The 16,692-nt window shown below is 42.7% G+C and overlaps 1 protein-coding gene across 1 annotated transcript; it reads right to left on the bottom strand.

The window, feature by feature from the left end:
* Window positions 1-4,167: 4,167 nt before the first annotated feature.
* Window positions 4,168-10,251, bottom strand: LOC149314927 (somatostatin receptor type 1-like). Its single transcript, XM_089522144.1, has one exon. It carries the CDS (start codon window positions 9,924-9,926, stop codon window positions 8,724-8,726), a length of 1,203 nt encoding a protein of 400 aa, XP_089378270.1. The 5' UTR covers window positions 9,927-10,251; the 3' UTR covers window positions 4,168-8,723.
* Between the last annotated feature and the right edge of the window lie 6,441 nt (window positions 10,252-16,692).

Here is a 16,692-nt window from a genome sequence, read left to right as displayed (position 1 = left end):
CCATCCACATCAAAGCGCAGTCAACCTGATTACTTCCAAGTCAAGTGGAGAGAATTAAACAACTATAGGCACTCAGTATAACAGAGCCCACCCAAACTCCCAGTATTCTTTAAGGTGGAGCCAAGGAGAGGGTGATAGTTTATTAATGGTAGCAAGTAGCAGGCTAACTGTACCACCTTGAGAACACCTGATTGTGACTCATTTTGGAAGCTAAGGGGTGTCATGTCTGGTTAGTGCTTGGATGAGAATCACCAAGGATCTCTAAGCAGAACTAGGACAGTATTCTGCCTGATAGCATGAATGGCCACTATCAGTGAGAACTGGCAATAGTGGACTAGACAAACTTGATGTAAGGCAACACCCTATGTACTTCATATCTTCTTCTTTTGGCAGAACAGTCTTCCAGGTTCCAAAAAGCAAGGAAAGGGCTACTAATTAGAAAGGACTGTGTACCTATTAACTAATCTGAATCCATTTTTTCATGCCTGAAACACACACACACACACACACACACACACACACATGAAATTCCATGTTTGAAACAGAGGTGTTGCAATACACATTAAATAATAATAATAATAATAATAATAATAATAATATATTTTATTTATATACCGCTATTCCAAAGATCATAGCGGTGAAAATACATATTTATAAATAAAATAAAAAAATACATCCCCAGAGGTGGTGGCAACATAAACTCCTGTTTGTCAAGTAAATAAAAGTTACAAAATGGCAAATCTAAAATCCACTCATTTGTAATGTACCAACTTCAGTTTCATACTTCTTACATTTCTTGACTATGTTTCATTTTTGCAATATGTTCTCCAATATATTTAAAATGTGATTTTGTGTGTGTGTGTGTGTGTGTGAGAGAGAGAGGGAGAGAGAGAGAGAGAGAGAAATTTAATTGTTGAATGTGTGTCTCCCCTGCCCCCATTTGCGCTCAGGTTTCCAGTTATTGGTCCAGTGGGAGTTTGTGCAAGAGAAATTTACAATGCATAATGCATAATGTGAAGAAAGTATTTTATTTGCCTCCATAGATTTGTGATTCATTTTCTCAGCTGCTACCCCTGGAGACTGATAAAGTTCTAGGGACTAACCATTGCAGGAGCCAAGCACAGAGCAATTCTTTCTTGAGAATGAAATTTATTTTATGCATCTATTATTTCTTTGTTTCTTTCCTATAGTTTTTTGGGGGTTTTATAATGGAAATCTTTATTTTAAATCCTACTTTTTTTCAGGCAAATGAAATAAAGCAGCCAGATCTCTCAATGTGCTACTGTCTTTGCAAGGACAAGGACAAAATGTGCAGAAATATGATTCCATTCCGGAACTGAAATTGAGGGCCGCTTTTTGCATATTTGCATTAAAAGCTCTGAAATTAGCTGGGATATTTTTAAAATTATGTCTTCTCAAAGTATAACAATTATTCTACCAAATGTAAGAAAATTCTGTCTTGAGAAATACATCAATATAAGATTTTTAGGTCTTAACATATGAAAACCCTAGTTTACAGTCATCCATAACCCAACAGTCAAAGCCCACTGCTGCCACACTGCAGAATTAATGCAGTTCAACATTGCTTTAACTGTCATGGTTCCATCCTATTGACTCCTGGGGTTTGTAGTTTGTTATGCCACCAGAGTTCTCTGACAGAGAAGGCAAAATATCCCTCAAAACTACCAATCCTAGAATCCTATTGCATTGAGCCATGGTGTCAAACTGCATTATTTCTGCAGCATAGATGCAGCCTGAGTTAGACTTCAATAAACAGTTATCTCATGGTACCCAACTCCTGGATATCCCCTCACCTCTCATATTTGGATTCTGTGGATAATTATATACACCAGGCATAGCCAACATCAGTGATAAGGAGTTGCAGTGGACCTCCCCCTACTGCCCAGCATCAAGCTATTGGGGGCCACACCATTGCTTCTGCACTTTGGTGGCTACAATCAAGGTTTCCACTACTGCAGGAGCAGAGCATCACCTTCTCTTCTGGAAGGGAAGGTTGGGAAGAGGGCTTTTGTGGTAACGCTGCATTTTGATTGTGTGTTTATACTGATGGTGGCAACAGCAAATGATTGCCGGGTTTGCAAAAATGTCCTTTGGGGAGCTTGCATGTGATCTGCTGGCTATGTGTTGTCCGTATTGGTAGACATGGAACGTATAAAGAAAGGGATTGGGATTACATCTGTTTATATCCAGTGGCCTTACTCCACAAGCACTCGGTGTAACCTCTGAATCTTCATGTAGCCAAGTGGCATGTGCAGATACACTCTGTGTACGCATGACTAAAAACCTTGCTCTTGCCTTCACATGACCAGCTTGCCAGGTGACCCCTTGTTTGAAGAGATGACAACACCAAAAATGATACAATGTATGAATAAGACCTTGCTCATGAACATGTCTCATCACATTTGTTAGAACCTAGAGATTTTCAGTAAAATTAGCATCCTATCTTAATATAATCAGAAGAGCCTTTTTAATTTTTTGACTTACCTTTTTCTTTAGAGAAATGCTGCAGCGTAGATCAGCACAACCTCCCCTATTTAAAATCCCAAGATAGTGGTCTCATCCTGGTGTTTTGGCATGAAGGGCCAATGTACTGTGATATTGTTCTGGTGCAGCAGCTGGTAAGCTCTACACTAAGCAATCTTTTTGCTGGCACAGCATGTCTTATTTAGAGTTTGTAACTAGTTTAATACTTTGTGCATATGACTGCTATCCGTTATGAAATGTCTGCTGGTGTTATACTGAGTAAAAATTGTTCGACATTCCAATTTCAACTGAAGCATATTTCCATGGTGATAACCTTGGCAACTACTTCATCTCCAAACAATAACACATTTTGGCCACTTTTCCTATAATTAACCCCCCTCCCCCACCAAGCAAGGAAAAATACAACCATCATGTTTTTTTGGATATTCAGTGTTCAGTCAATTTGAAATTGCATGAGTGACATTATTCAAATAGTTTCGAGGCTGGTTGCTTCCATGCTCAGGTTAACACAATGCACTTTGTAGAGCAAGGGTCTTCATTACCCCCTACACCAGTGTTGGCAACCTGTGTGGTTGTTTCCACTATACTTATAAATGCATTTTCAAGCATTTATTTCCACAAAAAAAGCTTAAAATGTCACAGAAAAGCATCCAGTAGGTCTTGAGTGTTAAATATGTGGCTTCTCTCAAAGGAAAGAGTGCCATTTTCTGTGAAATTCATCGTGTGTCTCTATAAATTTCAGTGCTTTCCCGCTGAGCTGCACCAAAGAGGGCACAGCCTCACTAAAACCTTTATAAACGCTCTCAGTATTAAACTTCACCACCTTCTCCTCAAATTGCCAAATGTAAGGCTTACTGACACTTTCATTTTAGATGTGAAGTTGAAGGCTTTAATGGCCAGCACCCATAGTTCTTTTTTGTGGGTTTTTCGGGCTATGTGGCCATGTACTAGAAGAGTTTGTTCCTCATGTTTTCCTCTTCAAGATGCCAGCCACAGATGCTGGCAAAACATCAGGAACAAACTCTTCTAGTACATAGCCACATAGCCTGAAAAACCCACAAAAAAGAACTATTTCATTTTAGAGTTCATAGATTAGTTTCAAATGTAAACAGTGCTATTTTTCAGTTTAATCCTGTGTGTTAAGACTGCATTAATTCTTATCTGTAGGCTCTCATACTGAAAGCTTGGTCAGATTGGTTACCTTTGTATTTATGCTGGCTAGCCTACTATGGAGTTGTTGTTGGTGTGTGCCTTCAAATCATTTCTGACTTATGGTGACTATAAAGCGGGCCTAATTCAGGGTTTTCTTGGCATGATTTGCTCAGAGGGGGTTTATCCATGCCTTTCTCTGAGGCTGAGAGAGTGTGACTTGCCTGAGTCAACCCAGTGGGTTTCCATGCCCAAGTGGGGACATGAACTCTGTTCTGCAGGCTTTTGTAGTCCAACACTCAAACCATTGCACCATGCTGGCATACTGTGGTGTGAAGAACCCCCAGTTCTCAAATTGCCTTGGTGAGCTAATGAAAGAACAAGCAAGCAAAGCTCTGGTTTATTTCTGAGCAAATCTCAGCTCTGTGTGCGATTATATGTTTTTTCCTGTACCCTTTAAAGATCAAACCACCCAAGTGATTGCACAGAAACAGTAAGAAATGGATTGCAGAGTCCTGATTAGTACATCCGTTTATTAAGCTAACACTGAATTACAGTATTGCTGAGGAAAAAAATGACAGCATAAGAGCACTAGATTGATATCTTCTTAAGGAAATAGTGATCCAAATTTTAAATGCCACTCTAAAAATGTAAAAAAACCCACCTTAATTAAAATTTAGCCCAATGGGGTTTCTGTCTGTTCTGAACAATTTAACAATTCTCTTAATTTCAGAAGCATGTCAGAAAAGACACTGAAGTGGAATCTGGAGAGTGGGAAGGTACAATGAGTAGTCAAGTTAATATAAGAGAATAATTGCAAATGAATAGTCCATAAAATTGGGGGGGGGGGACTGAAATGCAGACTGTAGACGTGATTCAATAACTTCCATGTTGGTGACTGTCATACTATAAGGATCTGCTTCTCCAAGGCTATAGTAAGTGTGCTTAAATGGGAGTAGGTTGTATTGAACACAATGGGACTTAATTCTGAGTAATTAAGTATGGGATTGCAATGAAAAGTAAGATGATTTTTTCTCCATTTAGTTCCATGGACTTCATTACCAGCTTTTTGTTTTGCAGCACTGGTTTTTACCCATTGAGTAGGACAGTTGTGCAGCATGGTGTGATGAGAGTTTGTCTAAATATTGTCCAGGCTATAGCTTGAAGTCTCTGAGTGAATCAAAGCCAAAACAGATGGAACTGTGCCTGCACACATGTGGATCCCTTGCCCCTCTTCTTTTAGTCCTTTCCTTTCCTTCTCACTGGCCAAACAGTGAACACAATCCAGCTAAAGCAAAATACTTATAAGTCCTACAGATTTTATTTGGAGAAACGCAGACCTATGGCACTTGGATGGGAATAAGCACCTGGACAACATGGGTCTTCGTTCCAAGTAAAAATGCATAGGATTAAGCTACAAATCTCTTCCAGCGTAGTAAATCAGACAACATGTGAAGATATAATGCAACCAAAGTTAAATTGTCAGACACAGGAATATATTTTCTGCTATGCACCGGTGCTTGGGTGCACACACACAGGCGAGCGCGCACAAACTGTACATACACAGACTATAAAGCACCATGTATGTAAATGGTACTATACGATTAATAGAAATAGCAAGAAGTGCACATATTGCTCCACTCCACCGAAGATTTTAACCCTTTAGTTTTCATAATAATGTGAGTAAGAATATGTTACAGGGGATTAGAAAAAGTTAGGAGCAGTGATAAACTGCATTGCTTCTCATTTTCCTTTATACCTGAAATGTGTAATTTAACACCATTGTGATATGAGAGAAAACGTGCTCCTTTTTCGGTGGAGAGGGAGAATTATGGTTGCAATATTCGAATTACTTGTTCCATACTTTTGAACAATTTGGTATCTTTATTTTTCCATTCCAGTTCTTTTTGGCATCCTTGGTAATCCTAAAATTGCATTTATTGGGGGCAGATTTGAAATACAAAGTATATTGGCTTCTCTTTTGTACTGTAGAGCTGGTTAAAAACAAAAAAGTAGACTTTAAAGTTTTTTATAATCAGATTGTGTTGGTTGTATATGGTTTTGGTTATATAATAATTGGTGGTTTGCACTTAAACATTGCAATTTATAAAAGAATATTTTGCTGTTTTTCCAAGCATGTACAAGAGCCTTTTTTTAAAAAGATAGCAAACAAAAGGCATAAAAAGGGACTCTCCCAAAGCGACAACATTTCTACTTCCCCAAATGCAATCTCTAAATGATCTTTCATTCAATATTTGCAGTTGCCCAACATTTGAATATCTACCCAAACTCGGGTAGTTATGCACCACAAGCTATTTCAAAGATAAAAGTTTTCATAGCACAGAAGTAACAAGAGATTGCATAAAACAAACAAGCAAGCAACAGGATAGCGAGAAATCAAACACAATTGGACAATGTGTAACAAATTAAAGAGGGCTGCTGATGGCAAAATTGAGAAAGAGAAGACACAATTTTTTGTGCTGCTTGGCAATGAAAAAGGGGACGGGGTCGATGTTTTCTCACCCCAGCACCTCAATTTTGCACAATCAATTTATGGTGTTTTTTTTTTAAATATGATCTACTCTGGGTTTTTTGGTCAGATTTTTGGTCAGAAGGGGTCACTTGGCTTGGCCCAATTTGGCAGTTACCTTGTTCTTCAGCTCCTCTTTAGTGCCGAGTGAAAGAGGCAAGAAACAGCCTGATTTTATCATGGAGTAAGCTGGATGGGGTCAGCAAATCTACACATTACAATTGCAGTCAGAGGCTTGGGTGCATTTCCCATAGCACTTAATAGAATCAGCCAAAGATTACTAACCATGGCTGCTTGCTGGGGCCAAGAAAGCAGGGCAAGTATAGTTTATTTCATCAGGGCCACCACTGGACCCTGGACTAGATGAGATTTCTGAAGTGAACTGTCCAGCCTATGTTCTCCTATGCCACCAATTCATCACATACCAATATGGAGCACATAAAGATGCCGACCCTGCAAGTTCCTTTTGGGAGGGAGGAATTACAGCTTCCGGAATCCACTCTGGTCTATGAAAGGGATTTTGGGCTTTGTGCTCCAATGGGAAGGTGTGTTTGGGGGGGGGGGGAGAAGGTAACATTTTGAAGTGGCCGGCATCCATAGTTTTCTGTGGGTTTGGGGGGGCTATGTGGCCCTGTTCTAGAAGAGTTTATGTTTCGCCAGCAACTGTGGCTGGCTCTTCTGACGATGGCAGCCACAGCTGCTGGCGAAACGTCAGAAACAAACTCTTCTAGAACACAGCCTCATAGCCTGAAAAACCCACCAAAAAACTATACAAGGGTAACTGTTGCCAGGCTCAAATGGCTACCCTCCTCCAGCCACTTAATAAAGGGTGGCACCTTTTAAAAAAAGACCTGATTTCTTCAAGCCAGCTCCTGCAGTCAAGTTATTTGGGAGATGTAAAAAATAAAATGATTAAAAATCCTTTTGGGACCAACTTTTTCCCCAGGGGTCTGAGGCAGTCCTTCTTTCTTTCCTTCTCTCACAGGCCAACTCTCAGGCTGCCCAGCCCAGCCCCCTTCCTGTGGCCCTTTCCCCTGCTGCTGTATTTGCACACCTTTCCCACGAAGCCCCCGCCGAGGGAACCATTGCCCACAGCCAACCCCCGCTGGGCGCCTAGGGCTCTGCTCTTGACAGGCTCCGGCGGAGGAGGCCGGGAAAGCCATTTATCTCCCTCTTATCAGCAGCCTGCTGTTGCCGCCAGATAACGGCCTCATCGCCTCCCTTTCTCCCTGGGCAGCTTTCTTGCCTTTTGCCAAATGGGCTGCCATTGCCTTCCCCGAGCGCCGCTCCTGAATGCCAAGAGCAATCCCGATTGGGGCGACGGGCCACACTGGAGGAGTAATCCGGTTTGACACCGCCTTAACTGCCCTCGATCAATGCTATAGAATTCTGGGAACTCTAACTGTGGCACTGAAGCAAAGCCATGGCAGTTGAAGTGGTTTCAAACGGGATTATTTTTGCAGTGAATGGAGTCTCCTGGAGGTTTTGGTAAGACTGTAGAAGAAACCCGGGTTGGCACTGCTTCAACTGCCTTGGCTCAATGCCATGGGATTTTGGGAGCTGTAATTTGCTGTGGCGCTAGAACAAAGCCATGGCAGTTAAAGTGGTTTCAAACCGGATTATTTCTGCAGTGTGGATGGCCTGGAAATGGTGGTCTAGTCGGGTGCAGTGTGTGTGAGTGAGTGAGAGAGAGAGAGAGAGAGAGAGAGAGAGAGAGAGAGAGAGCTTTCCAAACCGGGAAAAAATCCCCACATGATACACAAAAAGAATGACAGACACGGACACAACCCTGTAATTCTAAGCCGGGCCTTTGAAACGAAGGGGACTGTGCTTTGAGCCCCGGCACCTCTTTTCCCCCTGCCCTTCTCCCCTTAGAAAACAAATGTTTCCCGGCCCCTAAAGCCCCCTAAGGGAGATCCCTGTTTGGCTTTGGTTCCCCTCGGGGTTTTGGCGGGAAGCCGCCGCGGCACACTCCTCTTTCGGGGGGGGCCTCTGCAAACCGCCCCCAGAAGAGAGTCCAGAGAGAGAAAGAGAGAAGGCCGGGGGCGGCCGAGGAGGCACAGCCCTGGAGGGCGGGCAACAACCACACGAAGCCAAACCCCCAAAGCACCCAGGGACCCCACCGACCCAACCACCCTCCTCCCCCACTTTGGCACTCGCGCCCAAAGTTTGCTGAGGGGGCAAGAACTGAAGGCCTAAACCGCCCCCAAGTGCCTTCCAGGAGGGAAAGGACGTGTCCCCCAAAGTCCTTTAGAGGTGGAGGGACTTGGCCCCAAATGGCCCCCAAGGTGCCTTCGAGAAGGGAAGGGAAGTGGCTGCCAAAGAGCCTTCGAGGAGGCAAAGGTCGTGTCCCGCAAATGGCCCCCAAAGTGTCTGAGAAGGAACGTGGCCCCTAAAGTCCCTTAGAGGGAAAGGGAAGGGACCTGGAGGGGAGGAAGGAGCCCCTTTCCCCTCTTTGTTTTGCGGAGAAGTCTCTGGGCGCCCCCTTGCCCTGCGCTGGGCTGTGTTTGGCCCCTCTTCCCCCGGGCCTTCGGGCTGCTCAGAGGGTGGTAATCCTGGAGGTGCAGGTGCCGTTCCGGTAGGCGCTGCTGCTGCTGCCGGCGGCGGAGTGCCGGGGGTCGTCCTGGGGGGAGTCCTGGAGGCTGTAGGCGGCGCGGCTCTTGAGGGCGGTGGCGTAGTAGTCGACGGGCTCGTCCTCCTCGGCGGCGGCGTTGTCCATCCAGCTGAGGCAGAGGAGCCGCTGGAAGCTGCGCTTGAAGTTGTCGGAGAGGAAGCCGTAGAGGATGGGGTTGGCGCAGCTGTTGGCGTAGCCCAGGATGACGGAGAGCTGGCTGATGGTGGCGTCGTCGGGCTCCACGAAGAGGTTGACCAGCTGCACCACGTAGAAGGGCATCCAGCAGACGACGAAGACGGCCACCACCATCAGCACCATGAGGGTGATCTTGCGCTCGGAGCGCTTGCGCTGCTGCCAGCCGGCCTTGAGGGCCACCACTCGCATCTTGGCGATGATCAGGACGTAGCAGAGGCTGATGGCCACCACCGGCAGCAGGAAGCCCGTCAGGAAGGTGTACACCACGAAGACGGCCAGCCACTTCTGCTCGGGCTCCGGCATCATCATGTTGCAGGCCACCGTGCCGTCGGAGTTGTCCCGCGTGCGGGAGAAGACGACGATGGGCAGGATGATGACCAGGGCCAGCCCCCAGACGCCCAGGTTGACCACCTTGGCCACGGTGGGCCGGCGGTAGCGCGAGGCCTTGATGGGGTGGACCACGGCCACGTAGCGGTCCACGCTGAGCACCGTCAGGCAGTAGACGCTGGTGAACATGTTGACGGCGTCCACGCTAAGCACCAGCCGGCAGAGCAGCGAGCCGAAGGGCCAGTGCCGCAGCAGCGTCGAGGTCACCAGGAAGGGCACGCTCAGCATCAGCAGCTCGTCGGCGATGGCCAGGTTCAGGATGTAGATGTTGGTGGCCGTCTTCATCTTGGCGTAGCGCAGGATCACGTAGATGACCATCGAGTTCCCGCACAGCCCCACCAGGCACACCACCGAGTAGATGAAGGAGATCAGGATGGCGCTCCCGCCCTGCGGCTCGCCCACCACCGAGCCCCCGCCGCCCGCGACGCCGCCGCCCCCGACGCCGCCGGACCCTCCGGGGCCCTCGCCGCTCCCGCCGCCGCTCCCCACGGTGCCGTTGGCCACCCCGGGGCCCGAGGAGTTCCGCCCGCTCGCCGCCGGGTCCATGGCTCCAGCGCCCGCGACCTCCCGCCGTCTAAAGCAGGGGCCATCCTCCGTCCCCTCCGACGGGGTCACAGCGGCAGCCGCGGGGCCGGCGCCGGGAGGGCACCAGCAGCCCCACGCTGACCGCCGCCCGGCATCCTCCTCCTCCTCCGCTGGGCACTCCCCCCTTCTGCTCCTTCTCCTTCACTTTCTTCTCTTTCTCCTTCTCCTCTCCCCCCTTCCCCTTTCCCTACTCCTTTCCTCTTCTCCTCTTTCGTGCTCCTTCTTCCCTTTCTCCTTCCCCTTCTCCTGTTTTTTCTCCTTTTTTTCTTTCTCCTTCTTCCCCTTCCCCTTCCCTTTCTCCTTCTTCCCCTTCTCCTCTTTCCCCCCCTCCTCCTCCTCCTCTTCCTTCTCTTTTTCCTCCCCCCACTCGGGGCTCCGGGGGAAGGAGCGGGCGCTGGGGAGAGAGAGCCGGGGAGGCGGGCTGGAGTCCGAAGTGCGGGTGCCTGGCCCGACTGCCGCTCTCTCCGGCTGGCGGGGAGGACTAAGAGGCGGCGGGAGGAGCGTCAGCGCCGCCGACGGAAAAGAGGCGGGAGCCAGGCTGGAAAAGGCGGGAGGGGTGAGGGGGAGGGGAGGGGGAGGAGGGCTGAGGGAGCCTCTCCTCAACGCCCTACACGCCTCACGTCACGCCGGCTCCAGTCCTCTTCTTCAGTCAGGGCTGGCAGGGAGTATGCCTTCAAGCCGTTTCCGACTTGGAGCGACCCTAAGGCCACCCTTCCATGGGGTTTTCTTGGCAAGGTTTCCTGGGGGGGGGGGGTTGCCATTGCCTTCCTCTGAGGCTGAGAGAGTGTGACTTCTCCCTCTCCCGCAGCCTCTCAGTCGCCTGTGCCTCAGGACTGCACAGGCTGCATCCGCACTGGAGAAATAACCAGGTTTGGTACCGTTTTAATTTGACTAGCAATTTGCTATCAAATTCTGGGAGTTAGAGTTTGTTGTGGGGCGCAGAGCGGAGCCCACAACAAACTGCAACTCCCAGAATTCCATAGCAAAGAGCCAGAGAAGAGTTAAAGCGGTGCCAAACCGGGTTATTTCTCAAGTGTGGGTGCAGCCAAAGTATTATCAAAGCAAGTTTACAACCTCATTTTACCTTCCCCATTTTCCTTCTCTCTGCCTCCCATTTGCCATATGCCAATATGCAACTCCAGTATTCTGTCTTATTATCACAATCAGCACAAAACGGGGAGTCCTTGAGGCAAAGGGCAAGATGGCCTTCTGTCCCTTTATTATACAAAAACAACCTTGAGTGGCACCTGAATCTTATTCAGGAGCAGTGCCTTGGTTGCGTCCTCAGTGGGGCTAAGGAAAGGGCAAGGAGAACGTGTGGTTAGTGTCCTTGCCTAACCTGGGCCCACTATACATCTTTCGCCAATTTGTGGCACAACTTTCATCACTACGCACAGGAGTGCATGCGCTCTTGTCTCAACACATTCAATAACATCTTTGATGAACATTGTTATGTATAGGCGACATTGGTTAAAGCACATGTCTCTGCCAGTGCTTGAGCTTTCCTGCTTTCTGCCCTATGGCTAGAAATATTACATACGTAAGAATAACATGTCAGTGTGTAGAGTGTGGGAAAAAAACCTTCACTGGTAGCAGAAAACTTAATGCATGTCAACAAATCTACCATGAGATTAGAACATTAAGATGTTAGTATTTTACTGTGCCAATAGTTATTGAATCCTCTGCATTTGTGAAAGGTTCGTATGACATTTATTTATACATAAACATAGAGACACCAATTTCACCCAGCTAAAAGTAGACTGAAATACACTGCAATGTTTTAAAATATGCGTACTTTAATTTTACAAACTTCTCTCTATGCCTCTGCAGCAATGCCTTAGCAATGAGAAGTGAGATCCTAATGGCACCACCAGTGACCTAGAAATCGTTAGGGCTGACTTTCCTCAGCATACGATTCATTAAGGATTTAAATATCCTTCGTTATGTTTCTGCTGCCTTTGCTAGACGGAGCAGCTTTGGAAACACACATCACAACAAAGCAAATTAAGCCTATGCACCCAGCCATTTGAAATTATTTAGCTCCTATCATAGGTGTTTAGAATATTTTGCATTTCATGTTAAGGGAAATGTTGAAACAGCATCTCATTTGTGTTTTTTCATTTGATCAAAATCCTTTGCAGGACTGCTTTCAAGTGCTGCCCCAGGTAAAACAGATTGTAATATTGAGCCCTGGAGGGCGCAGAGGCACAGAAGGAGCAAAGCTAGTATGTAATGGCTAACAGAGCATCCTGATGGCTGCTGCCATCTGCCTCCCTAAAAGCAAAGCAGCATCCATGTAATGAATATTCCTAGGCTGCATAACTGTGGCAATGGTAGGATTAGATCTACCCAAACACTGATTTCTGGTTTGCTCTGTTCTTTGACTCATTTGTTGGACTTTCTGGCTGTCCATAATATCCTCAGCACTCTTCTCCAGAACCACATCTCAAAGGAATTGATTTTCTCTCTGCCTGCTTCCTTCACTATCCAGCTCCCGCATCCATACATGGTAATAGGGAGTACAATCAGTGGCGTCACTAGGGTTGGTGTGGTAATTCATGGTGTCACCCCCCTTCCATTGACTTCCTCCCATATACCACACCATACAGAATCCTTAGTAATGTTTTTTTTACCAATTTACTTGTGACATAAACCGCTAGCAAAATTATGATGTCATACACACAGAAAAAAATGTGTTTATATATACATAGTTTTATGTGGATAAAGTGGAAATTTGGTAAAATGTGATGTTTTAAAGAAATTTTTTAAAAATTAATTTTGAATTTTTTTTAAAAAATAAAGATTAAAATTTGATTTTTTTAAAAAACAACAACAACAAACCTTGGGGCCACTCATTTATACTCCCACTGAGCCCCCCCCCCTTTACACTATCTCTTCAGCGTTTTAAGAGATGCAGGTGAACCCCACAGCCCATTTTTGTGAAAATGCAGATGTTTGAGGAGCAGTGGTGTCCCCCCCCCCCCCTTTGGGTGTCACCTGATGCTGTCTGAACTTCTCGTACCCCCGAGTGATGCTGCTGAATACAATGGCTTGTACAAGTCTAACATTTGTACACAATTGTATATCTTTACTGTTTAGGAACTTTTCTTGTTCTTTCTTTTTTTTTTATAATCTTTATTGAATTTCAATTTTTAAAAAGAACAGAGTATACATTGATTTCTAACAATATTATTATTACATTTATCATAAACTCTGCACCCTTCCCTCTCCCCCCCCCCCTTTTTCTATTCTTATTGTGCTGTTACACTGCTTAGCTATTTTACTTCTATTCCTCAACAGTGTTACAAAAATATCTCTCTCCTGTATCTCTCAATTACCCCTATCTCTCTGGCTTATCTATTTGGAGTTATACCTTAGTCATTCATCTTTCTGCTCAAGAGTACAAAAGCGGAGTATTTATACCCTCCAATCCTATTTCAACATTCCATGTATTTCCCTTTTATATATATATTCTTCAAATTTAACCATATCGGTTCTCTGTCCTCTCTTCGCCTTTAAGTTTCATTGTTAATAAATCCATTTTTATCACATCTAAGCTTTTTTCTAGCCATGAATCAATTCCAGGTGCTTCTTCATTTCTCCAATATTTTGCGACTACTATTCTTGCCGACGTGATTAGGTATAATAGGGGTTTAATTTTTTTCCTCAACTCTTTATTTTCCACTATATTCAATAAATACATTTCTGGCAGTTTGGGGAAATCTAATTGTATTATTTTAGTTATTTTCCTATGTACTTCTGTCCAAAATTTGGAAATTTTAGGGCATGTCCACCACATATGGTACAAACTTCCTATACTTTTCCCGCACCTCCAACAATTATTTTTTTCATTTTTATACATTTTTGATAATCTACTTGGGGTCATGTACCATCTGTTTATCATTTTGTAATAATTTTCTTTTATATCCGCGCATAATGTAAATTTGAGATCTTGTCCCCACGCTCTTTCCCATGCCTCTAATTTGATGTTCCTTCCTATATTTTGCGCCCATTGTACCATATTGTGTTTTATTTGTTCCTGTTCTAGTTCTAGCTTTAGTAACAATTTATAAAATTTAGAAATTTTCTTTTTCCCTCTATCTAATATAATCACATCTAACTCAGTCTTTTTTATAGTTATTCCAAATTGTTTTATATCCGTCTTATATCTTTCCATCAATTGATAATATAAAAACCAATTTACTATAATTCCTTCCCTATTAAGTTCTTCTCTTGTTTTTAACATTAATTTCCCTTCTACCAATTTCAATATATCTTTATATTTAAGCCAATCCTTCCCTTCTATTTTCCCTCTTTTTAAAATCGCTTCATGTGGTGATGCCCAGTCTGGTAATTCCTTATATAATTTTTCTTTATAGGTTATCCATACTTGCCAAAGTGTTTTCCTTAGAATATGATCTTTAAATTCCCTGTTTAAATCTACTTTATCCCACCACATATAAGCATGCCATCCGTATCTTAAATTAAAGCCCTCTAAATTCAACAATCTTTCATCTTTCAGTTCTATCCATGTGATCACCCATTCTAGACAGCTAGCGTAAAAATATAATTTAAAATTTGGGATCCCCAATCCCCCCCTCTCTCTATCATCTGTCATCGTTTCCCATTTTATTCTTGCCTTCCTTCTTGCCCAAACAAATTTTTTCAGATCTTTTTCCCATGTTGTAAAAATGTTCTTGTTATATATTATTGGCAAATTTTGAAACAGGTAGTTAATTTTCGGTAATATACACATTTTAATTAAAGCTATTTTCCCCAATAAAGAAAGTTGTAGTTTTGACCATTTTTCCATATTTGTTTTAATCTCTTGCCAATTAACTCTATAATTATTATCAAATAACTCGCTGTTCTTTTTTGCTATATATATTCCTAAATATTTTACCTTCCTTTGAATCTTAATTCCTACTTTTTTTTGTAGATTATCTTGTCTTTTTTTGGTCATATTACATATAATCATTGCCGATTTATCTTTATTTATTTTTAAGCCCGCATGTTCTCCAAATTCATTAATTATTTTTAACGTTTTGTTTACATTCTCTAATGGATTTTCTGTTACTATCATCACATCATCTGCATATGCTCTTATCTTGATTTCTTTCCCTTTAATTTTACATCCTTGTATTGACTTATCTGATCTTATTTTGTCGCATAATATTTCTAAACACATTATAAATAATAATGGTGATAGTGGGCATCCCTGCCTTGTTCCCTTTCTAATTTCACACTTTCTTGTTCTAATTCCGTTAACTATTATTCTTGCTGATTGTTCTTTATAAATTTCTTCTATACTTTTAACCATATTTTCCCCTAAATCCAATTTTCCCATTAATTTCAACATAAACTCCCAATTCAAATTATCAAATGCTTTTTCCGCATCCAGAAATATCATTGCTGTTTCTATACTTGGATTTTTTTCATAATACTCAATTAAATTTATAATTATTCTTATATTTTGTTTAGCCTGTCTCCCTGGTAAAAATCCACATTGATCTTCATTTATCCATTCTTTTAATACTATTTTTATTCTTTCTGCTAGAATTATTGTTAACAATTTGTAATCTGTATTTAATAGTGATATTGGTCTATAATTTTGTGGGAGTTTAGGATCTTTCCCTTCTTTTGGGATGAGAGTTATATTTGCCTCCTTCCAGGTATCCGGTATCCCTTCTATTAATATATTATTAAATACCTTTTCTAGATGTTCTAATAAATCTTCCTCAAATATTTTGTAATAATTTATTGTAAATCCGTCTGGTCCTGGGGCTTTCCCTTTTTTCCCTTTCTTTATTGCTTCCTTTATTTCTTCCTTCGTTATCCTTGAGTTTATCTTTTCTTTGATCTCTTCTTTAATATTGATTTTTCCTATTCCCTCTAAGTATTTAGCCAATTTTTCTGTCCTTATTTTGTTGTCATCTTTCCCCCCATATAAATCCCTGTAATATCTATAAAAAATTTCTCTAAACTTACTTTGATCCGTTATCACCTCTTTATTTTCCATCATCTCTAATATCTGTCTTTCCTCTTTCATTTTCCTTACTTTAAAGGCTAAGAATTTACCTGCCTTATTCCCATGTTCGAAAAATCTTTGTTTAGCAAATTTCATTTTTCTTACTAATTCATCCGCTAATTTTTGATTAAGTTGATTTTTTAATGCCTTAATTTCTTTATCTATCTTTCTATTATTGGGTTTTTTGATTTTTTCCTTTTCTTTTTCTTGTATTTTTTCTGATATTAGCCTGATTTCTTCCTTTTTCAACCTATTCTTTTCCGCTTTCTTCTTTATCAAATGTCCCCTAATTACAGCTTTTACTGTATCCCATATTATCTTCATGTTTGTATCTTTTTCTGTATTTTCTTTAAAAAAAAAATTTAGTTGTTCCCTTATTTCTTTTATAATTTTTTTATCTTTAAGCAATGTATCATCTAATCTCCACCTAAAGTCAGTTTGCTTTTGTGCTAACTCTAACCAGATCTGATTATGATCCGAGCTTTTATTTATTCTAATTTTGGTTTCTTTAACATTTTCCAGTAATTCCTTTGAAATTATGAACATGTCAATTCTTGAAGCTGAATTGTGTGGCTGTGAAAAGAAAGTATAATCCTGTCTTCCCCCATTTTTATACCTCCATGCATCCGCTAATGAAATTATATCTAATAAGTCAAAAAAGCTTTGTGGTAATTTCCCTTGTTTTTCCTTTATCTTTTT

This window comes from Sceloporus occidentalis, unplaced genomic scaffold (genome assembly GCF_023333645.1).
Source record: "Sceloporus occidentalis isolate IW3139 unplaced genomic scaffold, rSceOcc1.0.p SCAF_4, whole genome shotgun sequence".
Classification (NCBI taxonomy): domain Eukaryota; kingdom Metazoa; phylum Chordata; class Lepidosauria; order Squamata; family Phrynosomatidae; genus Sceloporus; species Sceloporus occidentalis.
The sequence above is the reverse complement of the archived record's forward strand: the minus strand, read 5'-3'. Positions and strand labels throughout refer to the sequence as shown.

Bases quoted from the DNA above. Each gene is read 5' to 3' on its own strand.
- LOC149314927 (XM_089522144.1), bottom strand. From the start codon at position 9,926: ATGGACCCGGCGGCGAGCGGGCGGAACTCCTCGGGCCCCGGGGTGGCC.